This window comes from Eriocheir sinensis, chromosome 15 (genome assembly GCF_024679095.1).
Source record: "Eriocheir sinensis breed Jianghai 21 chromosome 15, ASM2467909v1, whole genome shotgun sequence".
NCBI classification, from domain to species: domain Eukaryota; kingdom Metazoa; phylum Arthropoda; class Malacostraca; order Decapoda; family Varunidae; genus Eriocheir; species Eriocheir sinensis.
Window position 1 is genome coordinate 20,337,850 of NC_066523.1, and position 22,078 is coordinate 20,359,927.

Here is a 22,078-nt window from a genome sequence, read left to right on the forward strand (position 1 = left end):
AATCTTCTCAATATCTCATCAGTATTATCCATATATTGTTTGTGTTTATCAATTAAACAAAGTTAAACACTTATGAAGAAAGGTCTGTCTCACCTCAATGATCCCTGTCTACTAAGGAAATGTAGCATGTCTTGCGCGTGTTGTCAGGTTTGGTATACAACCGTCCACTAGTTTGTTTTGGTACAAGCATTAAGTCACTTAATTTTCTTCCTGACTCGTGTCATTTTATATGAAGTAGTGGTAAGTCCTACTGTTATACACTGTTACTTTAGAAAAGCGTTGCCGTTGTTGGCGTAAAAGCGATTGCCGTCTTGTTTACGTTTGCGAAGAGGTTTGCAGTTTAATTTAAGTGCCATTGCTGCACTACAACTTCATTATACAGTACCCTCTCGAGTTTCGCGCTTGCTTCATTCCACAGGTATAGTGCTAAACTCGAGGATCGCGAAACTCGAGATATTGAAATACATGAAAAAGCACTTATTGGCTCCTGCCCGTGGAAAAAAAAACCCTTTTTTTTCGACTTGATTCCCTTGCTATCACAATTTTTTTCGACTTTACTATCTTGTTATCTCAAAATACGTACCTTGGTAATAGGCAGAAAATGGGAAGTGAGAACAGGTCGTTCTGAAGCCGCAGTTGAAGGCGGCTGCCTTACAATTTGCTGGCAGTTCTGAACACACGCTTGTGATCCACGTGGTGTCATCTGCTAATGTAAGGGTGGTTGCTCGCGGTCACCCGTGGTACAGTTGGACAAACCTATAGCTTCTGGTAGTTTTCTGTGTGTTATGGTATAATCTGCTAACTCTTTCTGTTATATATCATCAAATCACTAACATCATGATTGACTTTTCAATGCTTATTGAACGTAAACTGCCGCCGCAATCGCAAAATAGCTTGCAGAGAGGTTCAACTTGTTTACTGCTTCCATATTTCCCTCACCGCTCACAAAGATCACAAGCAGACAAAAAAGAACAAATCCAGGCAAATTAACACTTTTGATGCTGTGTATTCCCACAGCGCGCATGCGTGGTGGACAGCAGAATGACTAATTTCAGCGGGAAGATATTTCTTGCAACACCGGCCAGTGTATAGTGGACCATCTTCTTTTGACCTGTAATGCTTTGTATCACTTCTCAGGTCCTCCTTCTCCACACTTTTATACTTCACAACATGCACTTAGGGCTGCTTTCACAGTCATTTTGTTTGTATTGATCGTTACCAATGGCGGCGATCGTCGCTCTAGTATTTCCACGTGAAACTGGCCGATGGGTATTGATGTGATGTGATGGTGTTGGAGGTATTGCCTTTACAACGGCACCTCGTGGCGGCTGCGGGGTTAGCCTCGCCCCGCACATTACCACACACTCTCAACACCTGTCGCTTTCTCTGCAGCCACCACTACTCCATAGGCCAATTTCATGTGGAAAACTATAGCGTCGATCGCCGCCATTGGTAACGATCAAGACAAACAGTGACTGTGAAAGCGGCCCTTATTTACTTCACAGTGCGCACTTATACACTTCACCCTGAACTTAGGTGTTTTTCTGTTCTTTTCTTTCCCTGATTTTGTTTTTTTATTCCCTTTTGCTATTTTCCACTGTTACTTTTCACCATCACTGCCATGCATTACAGGTCAAAAGAAGAAGAAGGAGAGGAAAACATTACTGGGAGATCTACAATTTTCATAGGCTCGAGAAAAAAGTTTTTTGGACTGGTTCCCAGCATGGGGTGTTCTCTTATTTTGTTAATCAGTTAGTAAGCAAAGCAGCTCTGCCAGTCCATTTTACGAGTCTCTTGGTGGGCCATCTTCCACTGCTCCTCACTCTTCAGCCACTGCCGTCGTCTGTTTGTTTACATACAGCCGTGAGGTACCCACATACCCACGCTCGTACTCACAACCGTTTTCCATTCATACGGACAACCAACAACTCGCTCTCGGTTGGGCATACGGGTAACCGCGGTTGCCCATAGCCCCAATGGTTGGACATCGCCTTTTAAGGCAGCACGCATGACGCCGATGGTAGGTAGACGTGACCCGTACATATCAAAGGAGCGCGAAAGTTGTGATGGTGAGAATTTAGGACTAAGCGCTAAACTCGAGGATCGCGAAACTCAGATAGCGCGAAACTCGAGAGGGTACTGTAGTCCGTTTCATTCCGTCTGTACACTCTTGAACATAGATGTGGCACCTGCGCATTGTTAGTTCGTGATTGCGTGAAGATCAACTTTATATTTTCAGTGATATATTTGAATGTTTGAGTATACAAAAAACCCTCAAGTCATCTCATATGAACCACAAACAGAAGATTTGCATCGATAATCTACCATACAAGCACATGAAGGAACAACTTGTATATCAAACGGTATACAGACGCCACCTGCCATTTGCGGCCTCACCGTTCACGAATTCACTTATACACGGGTAGGGTAATTGTGACACCCCCCGCCTAACGTGGATGAAAACTCTCATATACGCGGTATGATTCTTACTAAGTGCCGCTTTCACAGTCACTTTTGTTTGTTTTGATCGTTACCTATGAGCGGCGATTGCCACTACAGTATTTCCACGTGAAAGTGGCCGATGGGGTAGTGGTGACTGCCAGTTTCACATGGAAATACTATAGCGGCGATCGTCGCTCATTGGTAACGATCAAAACAAAGAAATGTGACTGTGAAAATGGCCCTAAATCCCAATATTATACATTTAAAATCCTTGATACTTACTGGGACCTGCCAGAACTGGTCCTTCTTAGAGACTCGAGGCTGCTGCTTTGAGGAGTAAACAAACATGGCGGAGACTGCAACAGTGGTGGAGGGTAACGGGTATAAAGTTTGTACATGCGTACCGCCAGGAACAGCAACAAATGAACCTTCCAGGGGCCCAGTAAACACTCAAATTAATTAATAATATACTGGATGTATATGGATATACATATGAATATTAACACAAATGGGTGAGACGAGGATTCACTAATACTTGATGGCTGGGTGGAAGACGAGCAATGCGGCATTCTTACCTTTCAAGGGCCCAGTAAATACTGATGCCATGGGCTGAGTGCAGTGTTGCCAAACTATCGTACTCATCGCATTGCATTTTTTCGTAGTTTCCAACCGATAACTACTGCAAAAACACCACTCGCCCGCCAACCACCACCGCCTACGCACTCACACTTACCACAACCAACCACAGAGTGTTAAATTATTGCAGTCCATATTTAATTTGTGATTTATGTGTATGTAAAACTATATAACAATGCTTAAAAATGCCTTAGAAATCCATTTTTTATTTGATCGAGATTGTAGAACAAAACCCTATTTAATTATAGTCCCGTCGATCGCGGATTCTCGGATCACGGGAATCTCGCAGAACCAAATATCCATGAACAGCGGGGGGCTTCTGTAGTCTGATCATACTCGAACGACCTATATCCTTTCATATACCCATTTTTCATCTCGTTCAGTTACAGTAAGTGACATACGACTTTGCAAGTGTCTATACATAAGGAATTTTGATGTGTTGCATGTAAATAACATGGGTAGCCTAATATTCAAAATAGCCTAGCGTTGCATTCAACAGTTATTATTTACTATTTTATGTTATTTTGATTATTAATCGTTATTTACATGCAGTAAATTATTAAAATACACTTTATTTGCACTTGCAGAGCCAGATGCCTTGTAATATACCTAAAATGAGCTATCAATCAATGAATTTGAAAAAACATAAATTGTTCGAGGATGATGTGACTATGTTATTTGATACAAGCTTGTCTTTTCCTATGCTTGTATGTTAGATTTTCGATGCAAATGACTGAGTTGTTTTTTGTATATATAAACATTCAAATATATTGTTGAAAAATAAGCTTGAATATCTACTACAAAGGGTTGGAATGCGACGCCACACCAGTGTTTACACCTGTAGTCAGACCGATGGCGAGCCTTCTTGGTCCGGTGAGGTACTTTTCTGTATTCGGTCAAGAGGAAGGTTCAATTCCTGGCAGTATGGCATATAGGAAATTGTTGCTGAAAAAAATGGTACATGATTTCACTGAAAAAGTGGAGAAACTAGAGGAAAAGCAAAGATTGATGAAGGAAGAAAATAAAGAGTTGAAACACAAGTGTAATAAATATGAGGTAATGTTGAAGAAATACGAGGAAAGGGTGTGTGTACATGCTGCCTCATGCCTATGAGCTAGATTTTGTGCTGGCTACCTGTGCATCTGGAGGTATGGGAGAAGGCCTGGTGGTGAGAAGCATTCCAGACCTTCTAAGTAAGGCCAAAAAGGCTAAAGGTAAGCGTGGGGGTGCCAAGGGAGTGGTTCTGATATCATACAAGATGGTGGTAAAGTGATTATCAACTTCCAATCTACGTGTGAAATGCCAATATGTTCCTAAGTCTAACCATGGAATATTTGAGTTGCTGCAAAACAGATGCACTTAAGGATGTGTTGGAAAGTTGGTGCACCACTGTAATTTTATATAATTTTCTTATTTTAAGGTCATTAGAAATTTAATTTTTTTGCTGTTGTATCAAAACATTCTATATCTTTAATTAAGACTGATTTTGCAGGACACTAACTGTACATATGTGAATGAAGTGAAACTTCAGGATCCTGATGTGTGTGCAGAGCTTCGAATTGGGTCTCGTATTGGCCTTGGTGTACCCCTTGAGCTTGCCACAGAGGATGGCATACGCAACAGCAATTATGTTTTTCTTAAACTTGAAGGGTTGCAGTCATCTTTGCAGACAAGGGTGAGTTACTAAAATTGAATCATAGTTCACTGTTCTTGTTATATGCAGGGATCAGATTCTGCAAAAAACTCACATAATTAGAATTTGCTTGTAATGAAAATGTGTTTGTATTATTTTTTAGTGATGCATTCCATGACTCCAGCCCAAAATATTGATAAATACACTTTGCCACATCAACACTGTGGTCTACAAAGAACTATAATGGTATATTGAATAATGGAAGCAATATGGATATATTGTTTTGTTGCCCACAAAGCACTTCTTGCTCTTGCTGCATGGCCTAACTGAACCATTAGTTAGATGAGGTGTAGATGGGATGGTTTTAAGTGGGGAGTCAAGTGTGGCAGTTGTAAGTGGATAAGTCGGTCCATAAGGAATATGGATTTAACAGCCTGAGGGTAGTGGAGGCATGTATATACATGTATCCCCCACTTTACAATTGGGTTACGTTCTTGAAAAGCAATTGTGAAGCAAAATTATCGGATAACAAACTTGAGGTTTAATTAATAGGATGTGTTCCTGGAGTCTTATATTATGTGACCTGAAACCCCTAATATGTAATGTTAACGATGTTCTTTGGCAGACACTATATCTAAATCATTATCAGAGCAAGTATGAGCACATGTTACCTGTAGATTTGAATAAAAAACAGGAAATAGCATCAGCAAAAATTAAATTGATTGTAAAAGCAAGCCAGATCGATCATAAAGAGAGCAAGGATAATTCAAGAACAATGATTGTAAGAAAGAAGGATTTTAAAACAAACTATTGCTCAGGGGGGAGACCTGTGCAGTGAGATAATTAATAAAAGCCGCTGTGAAACACTAAAGGGTAAAATGAAAGGTTTAATTGCTTCTCACTAGTAGACAAGTGTCTTACTGTGCTTATCTGGTGACTGTTTATTGTGTTAGCTAAAGAAGTGCACAGTTGGATAGATACATGAAGACTGAAACTATACAACATCCATTTGTTGTCAGGCATTAGTGGCACAGTTATCAGCTATACAACTCTATAGGATGTCAGTAAAGCAGTTGTCACCAGTATAATCCAAACACAGAAAAGCAAACAGGGTAAGGTAGCAAGTCCAGTGTGTAGAGTGATGTCTGGAGGCTATGTTGGCTATTTAACATCAGTGAAGAGAGTGAGTGTGTGAATGTGGATGGGTGGGTATCTTAAGGGGTGTGGAAAAAGTATCTAAACATATGATAAAATGTGTAGTCAGGCATGTGGAACCAACAAAACTTTCTAGTGATTGCCTGTTGTCCCTTTAGAAAATAACAGTAAAGTCTCGCATTTGGCGACTAAATAGTTTTAGAGAAAGCTCGCCAAATATGAATAAAGAAAACTAGAAAAAAACTTTGATTGGTACACCACTTCCCAAACCCCATACACAGGATGGAGTTAGTACCCGCTCCTCTTCCACAACTTCATGGGTGCCTTCCTGCCTCCAGCCTCACTCCAGGAGCCCTCCCTGGTACCATCACCCTATTTTTTCCCATGCTAATCTTCCTCTCTCCTCCATCCCAGTCTTCCATCTTCTAAATCTGTCAATTGCATCCTCCTCGCTCTCTGCATTTATCACCTGATCATCAGCATGCAACAATTCCCAGAAGCTTCCTCTCTCCTCTCATGTCACCACCTCCATCATCACAAACAACAGAATACTCAGCGCTGACCCCTGAAGAACCCCCACCTCTATCTCAAATCTATTCAAGGTCCCTGCTCCAGTCTGCACTCTAGATCTTTCTTGTGTTCACATAGAGAGCCATCACTATAGTAAGCAATCTCCAGCACTTTCTGTCTCCTTAATACCCATCTAATTGCCTCTCTCAGAACTCTGTCAAAGGCCTTCTCTAGATCTGCAAAAACATAAAACAGCCTTCTCTTCTTCTCAGCATATCTTTCCTGTACTTGACTCATAATAAATATCATGTCCATTGTTGAGTTTTCTTTCTGTTACCAATTTATTGGAGTCATCAAATTTGAACATGCAAAATGTGAGATTTTACTTTGTTCTGATTGGTTGTTGAGTGATGGCATTTGCTTAATTCTCAACCACTCACCAAGTTTTGCTGCCTTGCTAACAGATAAAACCTAGAGAGGGTGCATAAGTGCATCAGTCCCATGGTAAAAGCAGATAGTAGTGTTGGGGTAAAGATGTAGATGGCAAGAGAGTGGGCCAATAGAGATACATTAGTTTTTGCATCTAGTCCCAGAAAGGAGGAGAAACATCCCACTTGTAATATATTATATTCTGTTGTTGTTTAAGAAGTGCACTGAAAAATGACATTATTTGTGAAATATTTATTAAGTTTTATTCCTACAAATGGCACTAATTTATTATTTTATTATAAAAAATAGGATTAAAGTACAGTAAACCCTCAATATAATGGACTAATTGGAGGGGGACTTAGTCCGTTAATGCCGAAAGTCCGTTATAAGTGGCGGAAAATTTAAAATATGCATAATAATACTGACAAACCTAATAAACATAGGTATTTATTTCTTTTTATTGTGTATGTTGTCTGCACGTTGTCTGCATAGCAGCACAACAAACTTGACAACCCACTGAGGCTGCCAGTTGGTAGTGGGGCTCTACAGACGGAACACTCTCTCTCTCTCTCTCTCTCTCTCTCTCTCTCTCTCTCTCTCTCTCTCTCTCTCTCTCTCTCTCTCCACCCCCCACCCCCGGTGTGTTATGAAATAATCTGCTAACTGTTTATGTCACAGAGTATTATATCACTAAATGATTGACTTTTAAATGCCTCTTGTGCACGCACTGCTGCCCGCCGCTGCAGCTGCAAAATACCTCACAGAGAGAGGTTCAACTAGCTTACTGTATCTGTATTTCACTCACCACTAACAAAGATCACAAGTGGACAAACTAGAACAAAACCAGACAAATTGAGTTTTTTCCTGTTGTGTATTTCCCCAGTGCTCATGCGTGGTGGACAGCAGAGCGACATGTCTTTGAGGAGGTATTTCTCGCAACACCAGCCAGTGTAATGGGCTACCCCCACCGCCACCCTGTCCCATCTTGCGCTTCGTATTTCTGCCGCCCCACACTGAGTGCCGAATAAATTTAAACTAATGAAACCTAGCCTAAACGACTTAACCTAACCTACGTAACGGGCGGCCCCCTAAGCTGTATCACTACCGACACTCGCAAACACATGGCTAGTTTCCATGACATTTACATCCCCTGGATTGATGCATAAGAATTTCTTGTGGTGTAAATACATTCTTCATTTGAATGGAAACCATCATCATCATTTCATCGACGCCTGCTCCTAGGAGCTCCCATGAGGGGATGGCCATGGCAGAAGAGTTTCCAACTTTCTCTATCCAGACACTCCCTCCTTGCCTGCTCAAAGTTTCTCAAAGATCTTTCCCCCCTCTCCCTAACGTACTCTTGCACCCTATCCCTCCATTTCACTGGAGGTCGTCCTCTAGCATTCCCTCCCTATATCTCACTCACATACACCCTTCTGGTCATCTTACTCTCGTCCATTCGCTCCATGTGGCCAAACCACTTTAAAGTCTGTCGCTTCACTCCTTCCACCACTCCACACTTCTTCCCTTCACCCCTGTGACACACTCCAAAACGCTCGTACACACTTTCATTACTCATTCCATCCATTCTACTCACACCACAAACATTCCTCAAATAACTCATTTCCACTGCCTGCACTCTAGACCTCTGACTTTCATTCCAGGCCCATGTTTCACTTGCATATGTGAGGTTTAGTACTATTATTGTATTTCTTAAATCCCTCTTCACCTCCAGCTCACACTTCTGCCATTCATGATTCGTCCCAAAGACCCTACCACCCTTCTTCCTTGCAATGCCCTTTCTCTTATCTCTCCCTCCATACCACCATGCTTACACATAACTGATCCAAGGTACTTAAACTCATTGAACTCCTCCATTTCTTCACCATTCAAAATTATTTTGCATTCTTTTTCACATTCAATTCCCATTCTAAATGGGCATACAAAATCTACAATCTCACTTCTACTTCACTCACAAACCATCACTTTACTTTTGTTGACATTTACTTTCAGCTTCCTCCTATTACAGACACTATCAAAAACACTGATCAAGTTTTGTAGGTCACTTTCATTGTCTGCACAAGGAGAATATTTCATCAGGTGGGCTGAAAAGACCACAGTAACCAAAGGATGGGACAGCAGATAAAGGGAAATGGGTGAGGTGGCTAGCAGATGTTGTTATAGTTACCGGGCGCAGTTTGGTAAAAAACTTTTCTCGGTTGGTCCCTGTGGACCTTGTCCGTTATATCCGTAATCCATTATAAGCCGGTCTGTTATATCGAGGGTTTACTGTACCATATTTGACGGCTTACAAGATGTGTGGGCTCATAAGACGCACTTCCATTTGGGCCAGCATTCAAATCAATCGATAAATAAATGAGTTTAAACTTTGAATGTAAAAGCCTGACATCCATAGCCCTCCCCACTATCAGGTCATTTTTAAAGCTCCATATGTATTCAGATCCTTATTAAATCCCAATATTTTACATTTAAAAACCTTAATATTTGCTGGGACCTAACAGAACTGGTCCTTCTTAGAAACTCGAGAGTCCTGCTTTGAGACGTAAACAAATATGGTGTAGACAGTGACATTGTCAGAGGGCTGATGGGTATAAAGTTTGTATGTCATATTTTTTTTATTGTCATTCTACATCATAATTCTAGTTTTCGTAATATTTTAGTACATTTTAAAAACTTAACGAAGTGTGAAAATAAATTTACTTTATTCTCTACATCGTATTTTTAGTTGAAATATTTAGTACATCTTAAAAACAAAAATGTGAAAATAAATTTATTATATTCATCATTTTATTCACTCTGTTTACATTTGCAGAGATGTTTGCAGATTAATTTAAGGGCAACTGCAGCATTAAAACCCCACTAGTCAGTAACCCAAAGCTGACCCTTGATCTTATAAGACAGGGTGATTTTCTGGGCTGGGCCATTTTTTTGGAAAAAAACCCCTGCATCTTATAAGCTGTCATATACGGTACCTTATTTAGATCTTTCCAGTAAATAAGGAGGAATGGTTTGAGCTCAAAACCAACTAGACTCTCAACAATGTAAAGTCATAGCATATTTTTGATATGAGGGGTCGTGTGTCCTAAGGGCCCAACACACTAAAACAGAAATGGCCAAAAATCGCTTCCAAAGTTTGGCACCGTGTTGATATGAAATGCAGCAATTATTATTAATGCTACCATATTCATATTTGGTAGAATTATAATTCTGAACATGGCAAAGACAATGATGATTATTTTTTTGGAAAAAAAGGTTTTTATTTACTTTTTCTTAACGTTATAAAGTGATTTTCAAAGCCCAGCTTTTGAGGCAAGTAATTTCTGGCAAATTATGCATTGTTAGGTAATTTATATAAGTAGTCTGTATGATAAATAAGCATTATTCAGTTAAGAGTATCTATCTGTACGTCCATCTATCTTCTCTACGGGTGTCTCAGTGCCGTCAGGTCCCAATAACAATGAATTTCAAATTAATGACAAGTCAAAGTTGAGCAATGTTTCTTCCCTCAAGCAGCTGGTGTTTAATTATTAGCATGGAGCCACAGCTGTTTTCTTTGCTGCAAAGTGTCTACTGAAGCATGCCTTTGATTTTCGGGCATTACAACTTTGACAGCTCACATAGGCGGTCAATCTTCGACTCGAGAAAGTGGATGTGGTAGCATTTTTTCTTGGATTTCAATCTTAGGTAATGTAAGGGCCTTGTATCCAAACTCAGGTTATAGGGTAAAGGGTAATATGATGATAAACTTAAAAAATGGGTTTTCCTGGGTTGGTTTGTGTGGTCCTTAACACACACACACACACACATACACTGTGAAAATGTCTTTTATTTATGCTAGTATCTTTACATTTTTTACAGCAAAGTGGAACAAGAAGAACAGAAGTCGGAAGAAACAGTGAAATGGGAGTTCATTTACAATCAGGTGAACCTCCTCCAGTTATCACCCTCTCAGACCGCTCTCCAGAGACAGCTTGTGTACAGGGTGATGGTGGAAACTGCCTGATATCTAATCATACCAACCAGGAACAAAGAGTACCTACTATAGGGCTGAGACCCCATGAGGAATCATCCATTGAGGACTTGAACTCAGAATTAGTGCCTGCTGGAAGCATTTGCTCAACATCTCATGATGGACCTCCAGTTGCCTTGCAAAATGGGAGGTCAGGGTCATCATGTGCTGCCACAACTAGTGATGCATTAGGTCTGAAAGGAAGACTTCAACAATATACTGCTGTCAGTGAAGCTGGAAGTGCAGAGGAGTTTAACCATATGAGACAACCAGAAAGTACTACTGAGACTTCTCATAAAGTGAAACCAAATATAATTACAAGTAAAAATTCTGTGGACCCCATGCAAGCCAATAATTCCTGCCATAAACCTATACAAGCTTGTAACAGAGAATATGAATCTGATCCATCTTTAGCAAAAAAAGTTGATGACCAAAAAGGTGAGATTTCAGTAAGCAAAAAAATGGTCTGTCAACCAACTTCTGTTAGTAATATTAGCTCAGCACAATCTCAAAGTGCAACATCAGGTACTATCAAGGATAATGAAGAACCCAGCTCTTTCATTAGCATTGATTTGACTCGCACAGATCCAGATTCACCTTCCTGCAGTTATTTTACTGGGGACACTTCCAAGAAAGAGCAGCTAAAGAAAATCATAGCCACTAATCTAACTTCCTTAGCCTCACCGGAAGTTAAAATTATTTCGTCACCAGAAACATCACAAGCAAAAAGGAAGAGATTCAATGATGAACCTCCTAGTGGTTCAAGTGAAGTTTCCATAAAGAAGAAATTCAAGAGAACTAATCTGGATGCAAATAAGAGTGAAGTATCAAAGGATGAGGACATTGATAGTGGTAATTTGATATTTCCAATAGATAAAAAACAGAATTCACATGAAAGTGGTCAAAACAAAGCTTTAAAAGACAGTGATGATGAGTCATTATTTCTCATGGAAAAACCTAAAGAAAATATCAACAAATCAAGTCAAAATGAATTATCAGAAAGCTGTGACAGTGGGAGTGAGTCATTAGTGTGCGTGGAAGCAGCTAAGCAGAAATTAAATAAGTGCAAATCACAAAAGGCTTCATCAGATAGTGACAGTGACAGTGATTCCTTATTTTTTAAAAGGGAATCTGGTAGCAAATGTGCTCAAAGTAAGGCTTCAGCAGACAGTAGTAGTAGTGACAGTGAGCCATTACCACATAAGAGGAAGTGTAGTCTCAATCCAAATTTAATATACAGTTCAGATGATTCAGACATTCAAGTTTGTCCTCTAGAGAAGGAAACACACACACAAAAAAGTGTTGAAAAGAGGGATTTGCCTTCATGTTTAAATGTTCATCCCCAAAAGTGTACAGTTATATTAACCAAATTGCCTTCCTACATCTCTAAAGACTCAACAGTTGAAGTAGATAGACACTCTTTCATAGAAGATTCTTCTGCAAGTTCAAGTAAGAGAGAAAATGAGAATACAGAAAATAAATCTTGTTTTGATAACTCTGATAGAAGTAAGTCATCTCAGAAAAATCATTATAAACGTAAGAGGAAAAGGAAAGCTGGCAGTGAGTACTATTCTTCTCATAGATACGAGGAGGGAGTAATGCAGAAACATACCACAACAGAGCAAATGAAGTATGATAGAATGCAGGATGAAAGTGTAGGTGAACATTCTTCCCATCCAGTCATTGAAAATACCACTAGGGAAAATAACAGGGAAGGCTCTGGTGTTCCTCGTCGGAGTGAAAGTATTTCTGCCTCATCAGTCTCTCTTACTTCTGCTGACTCGAAACAAAGTAACAAAGTTATTGAAACTAACGAGGATTCTAAGGAACCTACCTCTAAGAATGATGAAAAATTAAAAGAACCAAGCAAAAATGCTGTTGAGGTATCAACAGAAATCAAAATAAAGGTTGAACCTGGTGTATCATGTAAAGGTGAAGAAAATGATCTTTCAGTAGAAAATGATGCTGATAAAGATGAAGTAGTATTTATGTACTCTCAGGCGGGTGATGAAATATGGATATCTAGTGATGAAGAAGAGGAAACCCCTCCATCAGCTAATGCTTCCACATGCCTAGATGAAGCATTGGATTTCTTCTTTGTAGACGAGGATGAACAAAAAATAGCCAATGCTGAAAGATGCAGTTCTCCTGAAAATATGCCTGCTGAGGTTGATGGTGAAATGGATAACCATGGTTGCAGTGATGATGAGGATCAATGGTTCCCTATCCTTTCACAGTCATTCCTAGACAGCCCTGATGAGGAGGCTGATAAAGATGAAGAATGTAACAGGGATTCTAAAGATGCTCCTCCAAATACAATAGATTCTGAACCCTCACCTGGACCTAGTGGATTGAGTGAACCATTGCCTGATAGTGAGGAAGATGAAAGTGATAATTGGTGGCCAATTCTCTCACAAGGCTTTTTCGATGATGATGAACCAGAGGTGGAAGAGAAGGAGGAGGATATTGTAGGCACCATTGACAACAATGAATTAGAGGCTGAAGGTAGCAGTGACTCAACCAGAGCTGGTGACACATCATACCTTCAGTCTGTCATAAAAAAGGTAAAAAAGAAGAGCCCTCCACGTACATCTCAGTTGACAGAAGCCAAGATTCCTCTGCATAGTTCAAGAAAAAACAACCAGAAGAAAAGTAATCAGATGGAAACTGGTAATTTTAACAAAACATCAGGGTCATCAACCACTGTCAAGAAAAACAATGATGAAAAGAAACAAAAGCAAAGTGCATCAAAAATTGTAGAACCTGTGAATAAAATAGGGAAAAAGAATAAAAGCCAAGACTTGCGAAAAACTTTAACTTCTAAATTTAACTTGGATTCATATAAAGCCACCATAGAATGTCGAAGTAAAGAAAAGCATCATCTAGTCAGCAAAAACAAAAGTAAACCAAACAAGCCTCCTTTGGGTCCTCCTCATTGCAAGAGTTCAAATGAGAAAACTATACATTCTAAAGACAGTGAAAATATATCCATCCAGAAGAAAGATAAATCTGTGGATCCCACCTCACAGGATAAGGTTCATTTTAAGGTGGCAGCTAAAAATACGAGAAAGTCACGTTTTGAGAAACTGATAGACTGTGATATTTTCTCTAAACCATCAAAAAGCACAGTTACCCCAAAGAATAAGGGTTTCAAGATTCCAAAGTCTTCTGGTAGTAGAACATCAGGTACTCCATCTGTGCATAGTGAAGCACAAGGATGTAGATCAGTATTGGATAAGAGAAAACAAACAAAGGTAGCAGAGAATAAAGGTGAACATGCGCTTCCAGATACAGCAGAGCCTCAGCCAGGAAGCAGTTCAGAAAATAGACACATTAAAAAGCAGACTTTGTCTTCAGCACCAACTGCTGTAAGGAATGACACCTCTGAAAGGACTGATGAAATATGTAAAGATTTACAAAGGGTAGAATTAAAGTGTAAACCTAAAAGAGTTCACTTTCCACAGGAGGAAGAGAATCTAGTCCAAGTTTTCTTGATTCCTCCCCGGAAAAATGGAGAAAGATCAGGTCCGCCAAGTGTAAGGACGAAGGAGACATTACCTGAAGAAATGATCCTTCACAGAAAAAATGTTCCCCAATATTATATGGAGTTGTTTGTCTACCAAGTGTGCCGCTGGAATTATGATTGGCTGGATTCCTACCACGCTGCTCAAGAGTACTATCGAGCTGGTGTATCAAGGAAGATTCCTCCACCACCACCAGTTGTCAACAGTACAAATAACCCAACTCTTATTCTTTATAACTCATATAATGACTACAAAGAAACACATAGCTGCCTATTCTATCTAGAACTTTGGGAAAAAATTTATAAGGATTGGATCCTCAATAAGAACAAGAATCATGATTTACAGGTATCAATTGAGTTTGTGAAACCAGCACATGTCAAAACTTCTTCTAATTCATTGAAGTTTTGGGCTGTCAAGTTAATAGTACCAATTCCACAACAACATAATGTAAGTTTTCATGACTTTCGGCAGGGAACTCTGATTGCCCTTAAGATTCGAAAAGAAGCCAAGAGGAGTGTTATATTTGGTTACATTGATTACATGATGAATAACAAACAGATGGCAGTTGCCTCTCAAAACCAAGGACCTGCCCAGATGAGCCATAGCAGCTTTTCACTAGGAATCAGAGTTGCTAAAGAAACAATTCAAACAGTAAAGCCTGGAACAATGGTTACTATGAATTGGATTTCTTATCTTCGTCCCAGTAGCAGAATTTGGGAGAATTTGTGTAAGTTACCTCTTTCACCCTTATGTAATGACATTTTGTCTCCATCTCCTGCATCATTTTCATGTGAAAGGGAAACTAAATATTTGGTTAAAAATTTTCCACTTAATGAGGTGCAAGAGAAAGCTGTGACTACAGTAAGCAGCAAATGCATGTATGACTCTTATATTCCAAAACTGAGCCTCATCCATGGGCCTCCTGGAACAGGCAAGACAAGCACTATTGTTGCACTTGTTGCACAGTTGGTGATAATGGGAAGAAGTTCAGGTCAAGGAAGTAAGCCTCACACTAGGCTGTTGATATGTGCTCCATCTAATGCTGCTGTTGATGAACTGACATTGAGACTGGTTCAGTTGCGGGATACTGGACTAAATCTTCGGGTTGTAAGAGTAGGATTCAAAACCAGCAATCATCCTTTGGTAAGAAATGTCACTTTAGATCAATTAGTAAGCAAACAAATGAGAATGGAAATCTCCGCACCGAGATGTGAGTCTGCTAAGCAGGAGTGGCAGAGGAGAAGAATTCTGGTGCAAGAAGTTGCTGAGGAGCTGGAAAGAGCCCGGAAGGAAGGGAGACATAATGAGATACGACAGCTAGAAGTTCGTCTAAATGAAATGGCAAGAGCTAAAGCAGATTTTGAGAAAAGCTTTACAAGTCAGCCATCTACTCGTGAGAAGTATGAACTAGAACAAAAGTGGCAGCGAGAATTCCTACTAAATGCAGAAGTTCTTACCACCACCCTCAACAGTTGTGTGTCAGGGGTCATGGGAGAAGTGCTTGGCAAATACCAATACCACTTCACATGCTGCATTGTGGATGAAGCAGGGCAATGTCAAGAGACAGAGGCTTTATTACCTCTTCTTCTTGGCATCAGGAAAATGGTGTTGGTAGGTGACCACCACCAGCTGCCAGCTACTGTACTGTCCCAGGTGGCCTTAAGCAAGAATCTGAAGCAGTCTCTATTTGAACGAATCCACCATCGCCTGGTTCTGGAGCTGCAGCGAGAGGATCTTGTACATACACTAAAAATGCAGTACCGCATGCACCCTGAAATAGTGGCATGGCCAGCTCAACATTTCTACATGAATAAACTCACCACTTCTCCTGCATTGGCCGTACAAGCCAATGTCATTCTCCAGCCATACATAATTTTTGATCTCAAGGTTAGTAGACAATTAACTTTTTCATAAAAATTCTGAAATGATACTGCAGGTGAATAGATAACTCATTCAGAACTTATTTGCACTGTCTAGTTACAAGGGTGATTGCCACAAAATTACAAAATTAAATGATCCAAATGGATGAGAACTTGATTGAAAGCATATTGATCTTCAAAAGTAATATATTACATGAATCATTGTCGTCATCTTCAACAGTTATTGGTTCCCTGCAAAACTAAAGCCTTTTCCAACATCTCACCATATACCCTCTATAACATAGTATTCTGACAAACATAATATGTGAGGGTTTTTATAGCACATCAGGTACTTTTATTGTATGTAAAGGGTGTCAGGGTAATCTTCTAACTCTTTTATATATATATATATATATATATATATATATATATATATATATATATATATATATATATATATATATATATATATATATATATATATATATATATATATATATATATATATATATATATATATATATATATATATATATATATATATATATATATATATATATATATATATATATATATATATATATATATATATATATATATATATATATATATATATATATATATATATATATATATATATATATATATATATATATATATACCGGTATATATATATATATATATATATATATATATATATATATATATATATAGTGTATGCAGAAAGTATTGTGCGCTACTGCCCGAAATCTCCAAATTATGGTGAGCTAGGCTATCGTACAGTGGAGCTTATTTGCGCCATTTTTGTACATTGTAAACGTTTGTAAAGGTGAGGGTATGTCTCTGGGCTGACGGTTCTCTCCTCAGTGCTCAGTGAGCTGCCGTGGAGAGAGGGTGTACAACACTTTTTCCATTCCATAATGCCCTATATATACTAGATATCGATAAATAGAACAAAGTTATTTTGATTAACTTGTGTCAGTCCATGTATCTATTTGTTCTGTCCTAAATAGAAGAGTTTCTTCTAAAACTGTCAAATCAAGACTGAAAGACAAGGCCTGGTTCAGTGATGAGTGCAAGTTGGCTCATTGCAATAAACAAGCTGCTTTCCGTTTATGGACCCGTTATCATACGCAGTTCTGTTGGGATAATTATATTTGATTGCGTGCTGAGGCACAGAGGGTTTATGAAGTAGCAATCTGAATTTAATGCACATTTAAAGGATGTTCTCACTGGTGCTACTCAGCCACACAAATGGTGGTCTGCTTTGAAACAGTCCTTGTTTGGAGTAGAGTATTCCTCCTCTGTGTAAGAATGATGGCTCCGTTGCTTATGATCCTGCTGTAAAAGCTAACATGTTCTCTGTGTTTGAGAGCAAACAGAATAACACTGAGGTTACATTACCCAGTACTTGTTTTCTGGAACCTAAAATGACTTCATTTGCTTTCCGATCATCTGAGGTTGAAAAGCTTCTAAATGATTTAAATTCATGTGGAGGTACTGATCCTTTTGGCTTTTTCCCACTATTTTCAAAATTATTAGTAAACTCCTAGCTCCCAAACTCTCCGTCATTTTCAGAATTATAATTCAGCAAGGTCGCTTTTCTAGCTGTTGGTGTATTGCTAATGTTACTCCTATCCCGAAGAAATCTGCTTCAGTTTTACCAGAAGAATACAGAACCATTTCTATTACTCCTATTCTGTCAAAAGTATTTGAGTGTTTGTTGGGGAAACGACTCACTAAATATTTCAATGACTTTAATCTTCTACCACCTAACCATTTTGGTTTTAGGAATGGCTTGGGAACTTGTAATGCTCTTTTGGTGTTGACACATGACCTTCAATCTTCTCTCGATTGTAGACATGAATCTTGGCTTATTTCTTTGGATTTTAGTTTCAACCTTTGATATGGTGAATCACAAGGCATTGTTGTTTAAACTGAAAAATTCTGGTGTAGGAGGGCATGTCCTAGATGTGATCTCTGAGTTTTTAACTGATAGGAAAAAACACGTTATTGTTGATAGTTCTTTTAATGATTTTACCAGGTTAAGTCCAGTGTTCCTCAAGGTCTTGGTGCCTTTGTTGTTTATTTTATTTACTAGTGATATGTGGGGTGGCATATCCTCTAAAATGTTGGCATATGCTGATGACACATAACTCTATACTACTATCTCCTCCCCCCAACACAGAGTATCAGCACCCAATGTTTTGGAAGAGGATGTCTCCAGAATTCATTCTTGGTGATGTTTTTAACAATTCTGTGATTAAGAATTGTAAGTCTTTAAAACTACTGTGGGTGACGTTAGACTCTAAACTAACATTTGAGTCTCGCTTGTGGTCTGTTGCTTCGTCAGTCTCTCAGAAAATGTCTTTTTCGCAAGTGCAAAGAGATATTTTCTGACGACAGCATTGTGTTAAATTCCTTTTATTCATTTTTATTGCCACATTTTGAGTACTGCTTCCCAGTTTTCCTCTCTGCTGCAGACTCCCATATGAAGCTCTTGGACCGTTCGTTTAATCAGATTAAGTTTTAGAACAATTGAAATAAAATGAATGTACCCTCCACTAATACTAGGCGGCGCCTCCCCTTCAGAGAGAGAGACTTATCTCTCTCCCTTCATATCTACTTTTCTCTTTGTGTGTTTTGTGTGTGTTCATAAAACATTGAAAAAATTCCAAACTGTTTGTAAGGGGGCAGGAGATATCCATGGATCTTTAACATCCACAGGTGTGTGTTACCTACCCTGTGGATGTTAAGGTTTGACTATATAACTTGGTCTTGGTCTTATCATCCTCTCTTGAAGGCATGCACTAACACTCGTATGGCACATTGAATGGTGGCACAGGTGAGGGGTGAGGAGCACTGCGAACTTGTGGGTTATAGATCAAATGCCTGTAGACTTGCAGTACACTCAGCTGGTGGGTCAGACGATCATATATATGAGTCACAATAACTGTAAATTTAAAAATGGCCTTTTTTTTTTTTCTTTTTCCCCTGTTGAAGCCTGTAGCACTGGTAGGCTTTCTTGAGGGGCATGGTGGTCGCCCAAGCCCATCTTGGTGCATGCAAGTGTTTACAGTGGCGCCAATAATATAGGTCAATCATATATTCAAGATATCTTAACCCCTTCAACACGAGGACGCGTATACTGCGTCCTTACGTGTGCCGTACCATATCCGAGGATGCACATACTGCGTCCTGGCTCACTTTAGCCAGTATGCGAGTTATTTCATCGCTATATTTATGCTTACATCTCAAAATTATCAATTAACTTGTTTCTTTATGTGCACCACTTAATTCTGCATGTTTTCATATATAATACATGATGATTATGTTGAGTTTATGGCTGAAAACTTGTTCTATTCAATAGCGACATTTGAAATTTGGCGCATGCAGCGATCTCGGATACGGCGCGGGGTGCTGTTTTGGCCCAGCCGTAGTGAAAGGGTTAAATTGCCTCATTGGACACTGAGGGAGACCTGTACATTAAAATCAAATGGATTGGTTCAGAATATTGGGAAAAGCCTCTGTTCAGCAGTGGACTAATAATTGCTAGTGATGATGAAGGCAACAAGGAAGGCCCACCAAATGTATGAGGTCAAATGAGTTTTGAAAATGCCAAGGGGTTACTCGAAAAATTAAACTATGATTTTTAGATTACACACAATCATAAAAAATAAAAGTAACAGATTGAACCCAATAAAAACATTAAACAGTACCCTTTATTTCTTGAAACATTTGTAACAAACTTCTTACACATCAGACATACTGAACAGGATGATAAGAAATACTGGATACATTTATAATTAAGAAAATACTTCATGTCTAATCATATCTTTTAAATCAATGGTACCATCAAAATACTAACATTGATAGATTCCAGCATTGACTATTATATAGTTTCAGTTAAATAGTAAAATTCTCTGCTATCCCCTTGCATGGGTCATAGTTTCTTACATATTTTTTTACAAATGCAATCATATGACATCACGTTAGTTTTGCTTTGAAATATCTCAACTCTCTTGTCCACTTTTGCCACAGGAAATCAATGCTTGTTTGTTATATTTTGAAGTTTCTGTTACAAAAGGTAGATTTCAAATTGCTGCATTCCATTTGAAATTACTCATTTAAATGAATTCAAATTTCTGTAGCAAGTTATATCTTTGCAGAACTCCCAAGAAGAAAGGCTCAATAATCAAGAGATGTATAACCCAGCTGAAGCATCCCTGGTATATATGCTGTTGGGGGTTCTGCAGCCACATTTGAGTAAAAAAACAGTTGGCATCATCACACCATACCAGCGGCAGAGAATTTACCTTGAAGAAAAACTGGCTAAGTTCAAGGCAATAATAAATCTCTCCATCAACACAATTGATGGTTTCCAGGTATGTGTTACATAGCAAATCCTTATGATATGTGATGAAAGGGGTCTGTTCCTGTCAAACACCTTTCAGCATATATACTTGGGCAATAGGGAATGAGAGAAGCTTGATTGATTATATAGTTGTGGACAATTGGTTGAGGTTGGATGTATTAGAGGCAAAGGTTATGAGAGAAATGTGTAACAGCTCTGACCACTTTGGGGTTGCAAAATTAAGGATGAGTGAGAACTTGGAATTTACAGGAAGTAGGAATAAGGAAAATGGGAGGAAGGACTGGCAGTTGAGATTGCATGACTAACTACAAGGCAAAGTTATAGAAGGAAGGTGCAGCAGTTATGTTGAAGAGCTAGAGTAGGAATAGAACATAGTGCTGGAGGGGGAAGGTGTTTGAGATTTAAATTTTAAAGAGTTCAGTTGTTAGGACAGCTGAAGAAAGAGGGGGGGGGGGTGAGCTTGCTGTTCCTTGACCCTTCCTTTCTTTTCTTACCATCTAATCTACATGTGTGTGCGAGAGAGAGAGAGTAATCTCTCGCAAATTTCTCTGTATATTTTTGCTTACATCTCAAAATTATCAAATAATTTGTTTCTTTATGTGCACCATTTAAATTTTCATGTTTTTATATATAATACATGATGATTATGTTGAGATTATGGCTGAAAACTTGTTATAATTAGAAGCTACGTTTGAAATTTGGCGCGCATGGCCAGCCTGTATTCGGGGCGGGGCACTGTTTTCGCCCTGGCTGTAATGAAGGGGTTAAGGAGGTAGTCACTTCATTTGGCAGTGACTACAGCCTTTATAATGGCTTACTCCCTCAGGTCAAACCTGAAAAAAGTAAATCCAGAACAGAAAATACAGAACTGATAGTGCCAGGAGGGAGAACATTTTCAGGAGTCCACCCTATTCAGTATGCACTACACAAGCTTTCTCCAAAAATTCTTTTACATTTTCCATTGTCCTTCTGGTCGTCTCCTGCAAAGTGCTCGGGCCTAGCAGGACATCCCCGTCTAATGTCCTATTCCAGTTTTCTATCCTGTGTTACCATACTCCTCCTCCTGCCCATGCCTGGGACACTCTAGTAGCATAGGCTCTGTTGTCTAACTCCCCTTTCACACATATGGCATACCTTGCATTCCCCATTGGCCCACCTAAATATCCTACTGTTTAGCTCCAGAAATTTAGTCCTCACCTTGAAAAACAACACTCCCCAGGCTACCATCATAAAAACTTTCACGCTTCAGCCACACCCTCTGACTGCAGGCTCCTTCCTTCTCTCCTGAAATTGATCATTCACATTCGACTTCAGTCTCTTTTTGTCTGACCATAACATCAACCTTGAAAATGTGAAACCCTCCAGCCCACATTTTTCTCCCACATATACTAGATTTGTTCTACTTAGTCCCCTGACTTGCCCATTCAAATACCCTACAAGTTCACCTATTTTCATTCATCTTTCCCATCCTCATTTTATACTTCA

At 39.1% G+C, this 22,078-nt stretch overlaps 1 protein-coding gene across 2 annotated transcripts in view; it reads left to right on the plus strand.

The window, feature by feature from the left end:
- Positions 1-22,078, plus strand: part of LOC126999018 (uncharacterized) — a 38,960-nt gene that overhangs the window by 6,365 nt on the left and 10,517 nt on the right. The window contains exons 4-6 of one of the 2 annotated variants that reach the window (XM_050861340.1): positions 4,571-4,753; positions 10,685-16,246; positions 20,388-21,975. In XM_050861340.1, coding sequence (XP_050717297.1) covers positions 4,571-4,753; positions 10,685-16,246; positions 20,388-20,618 — 5,976 coding nt within the window. In that variant the 3' untranslated portion in view covers positions 20,619-21,975. Of the gene's footprint in view, positions 1-4,570; positions 4,754-10,684; positions 16,247-20,387; positions 21,976-22,078 lie in introns of those variants that run through there. The other variant, XM_050861339.1, reaches the window with a different exon arrangement.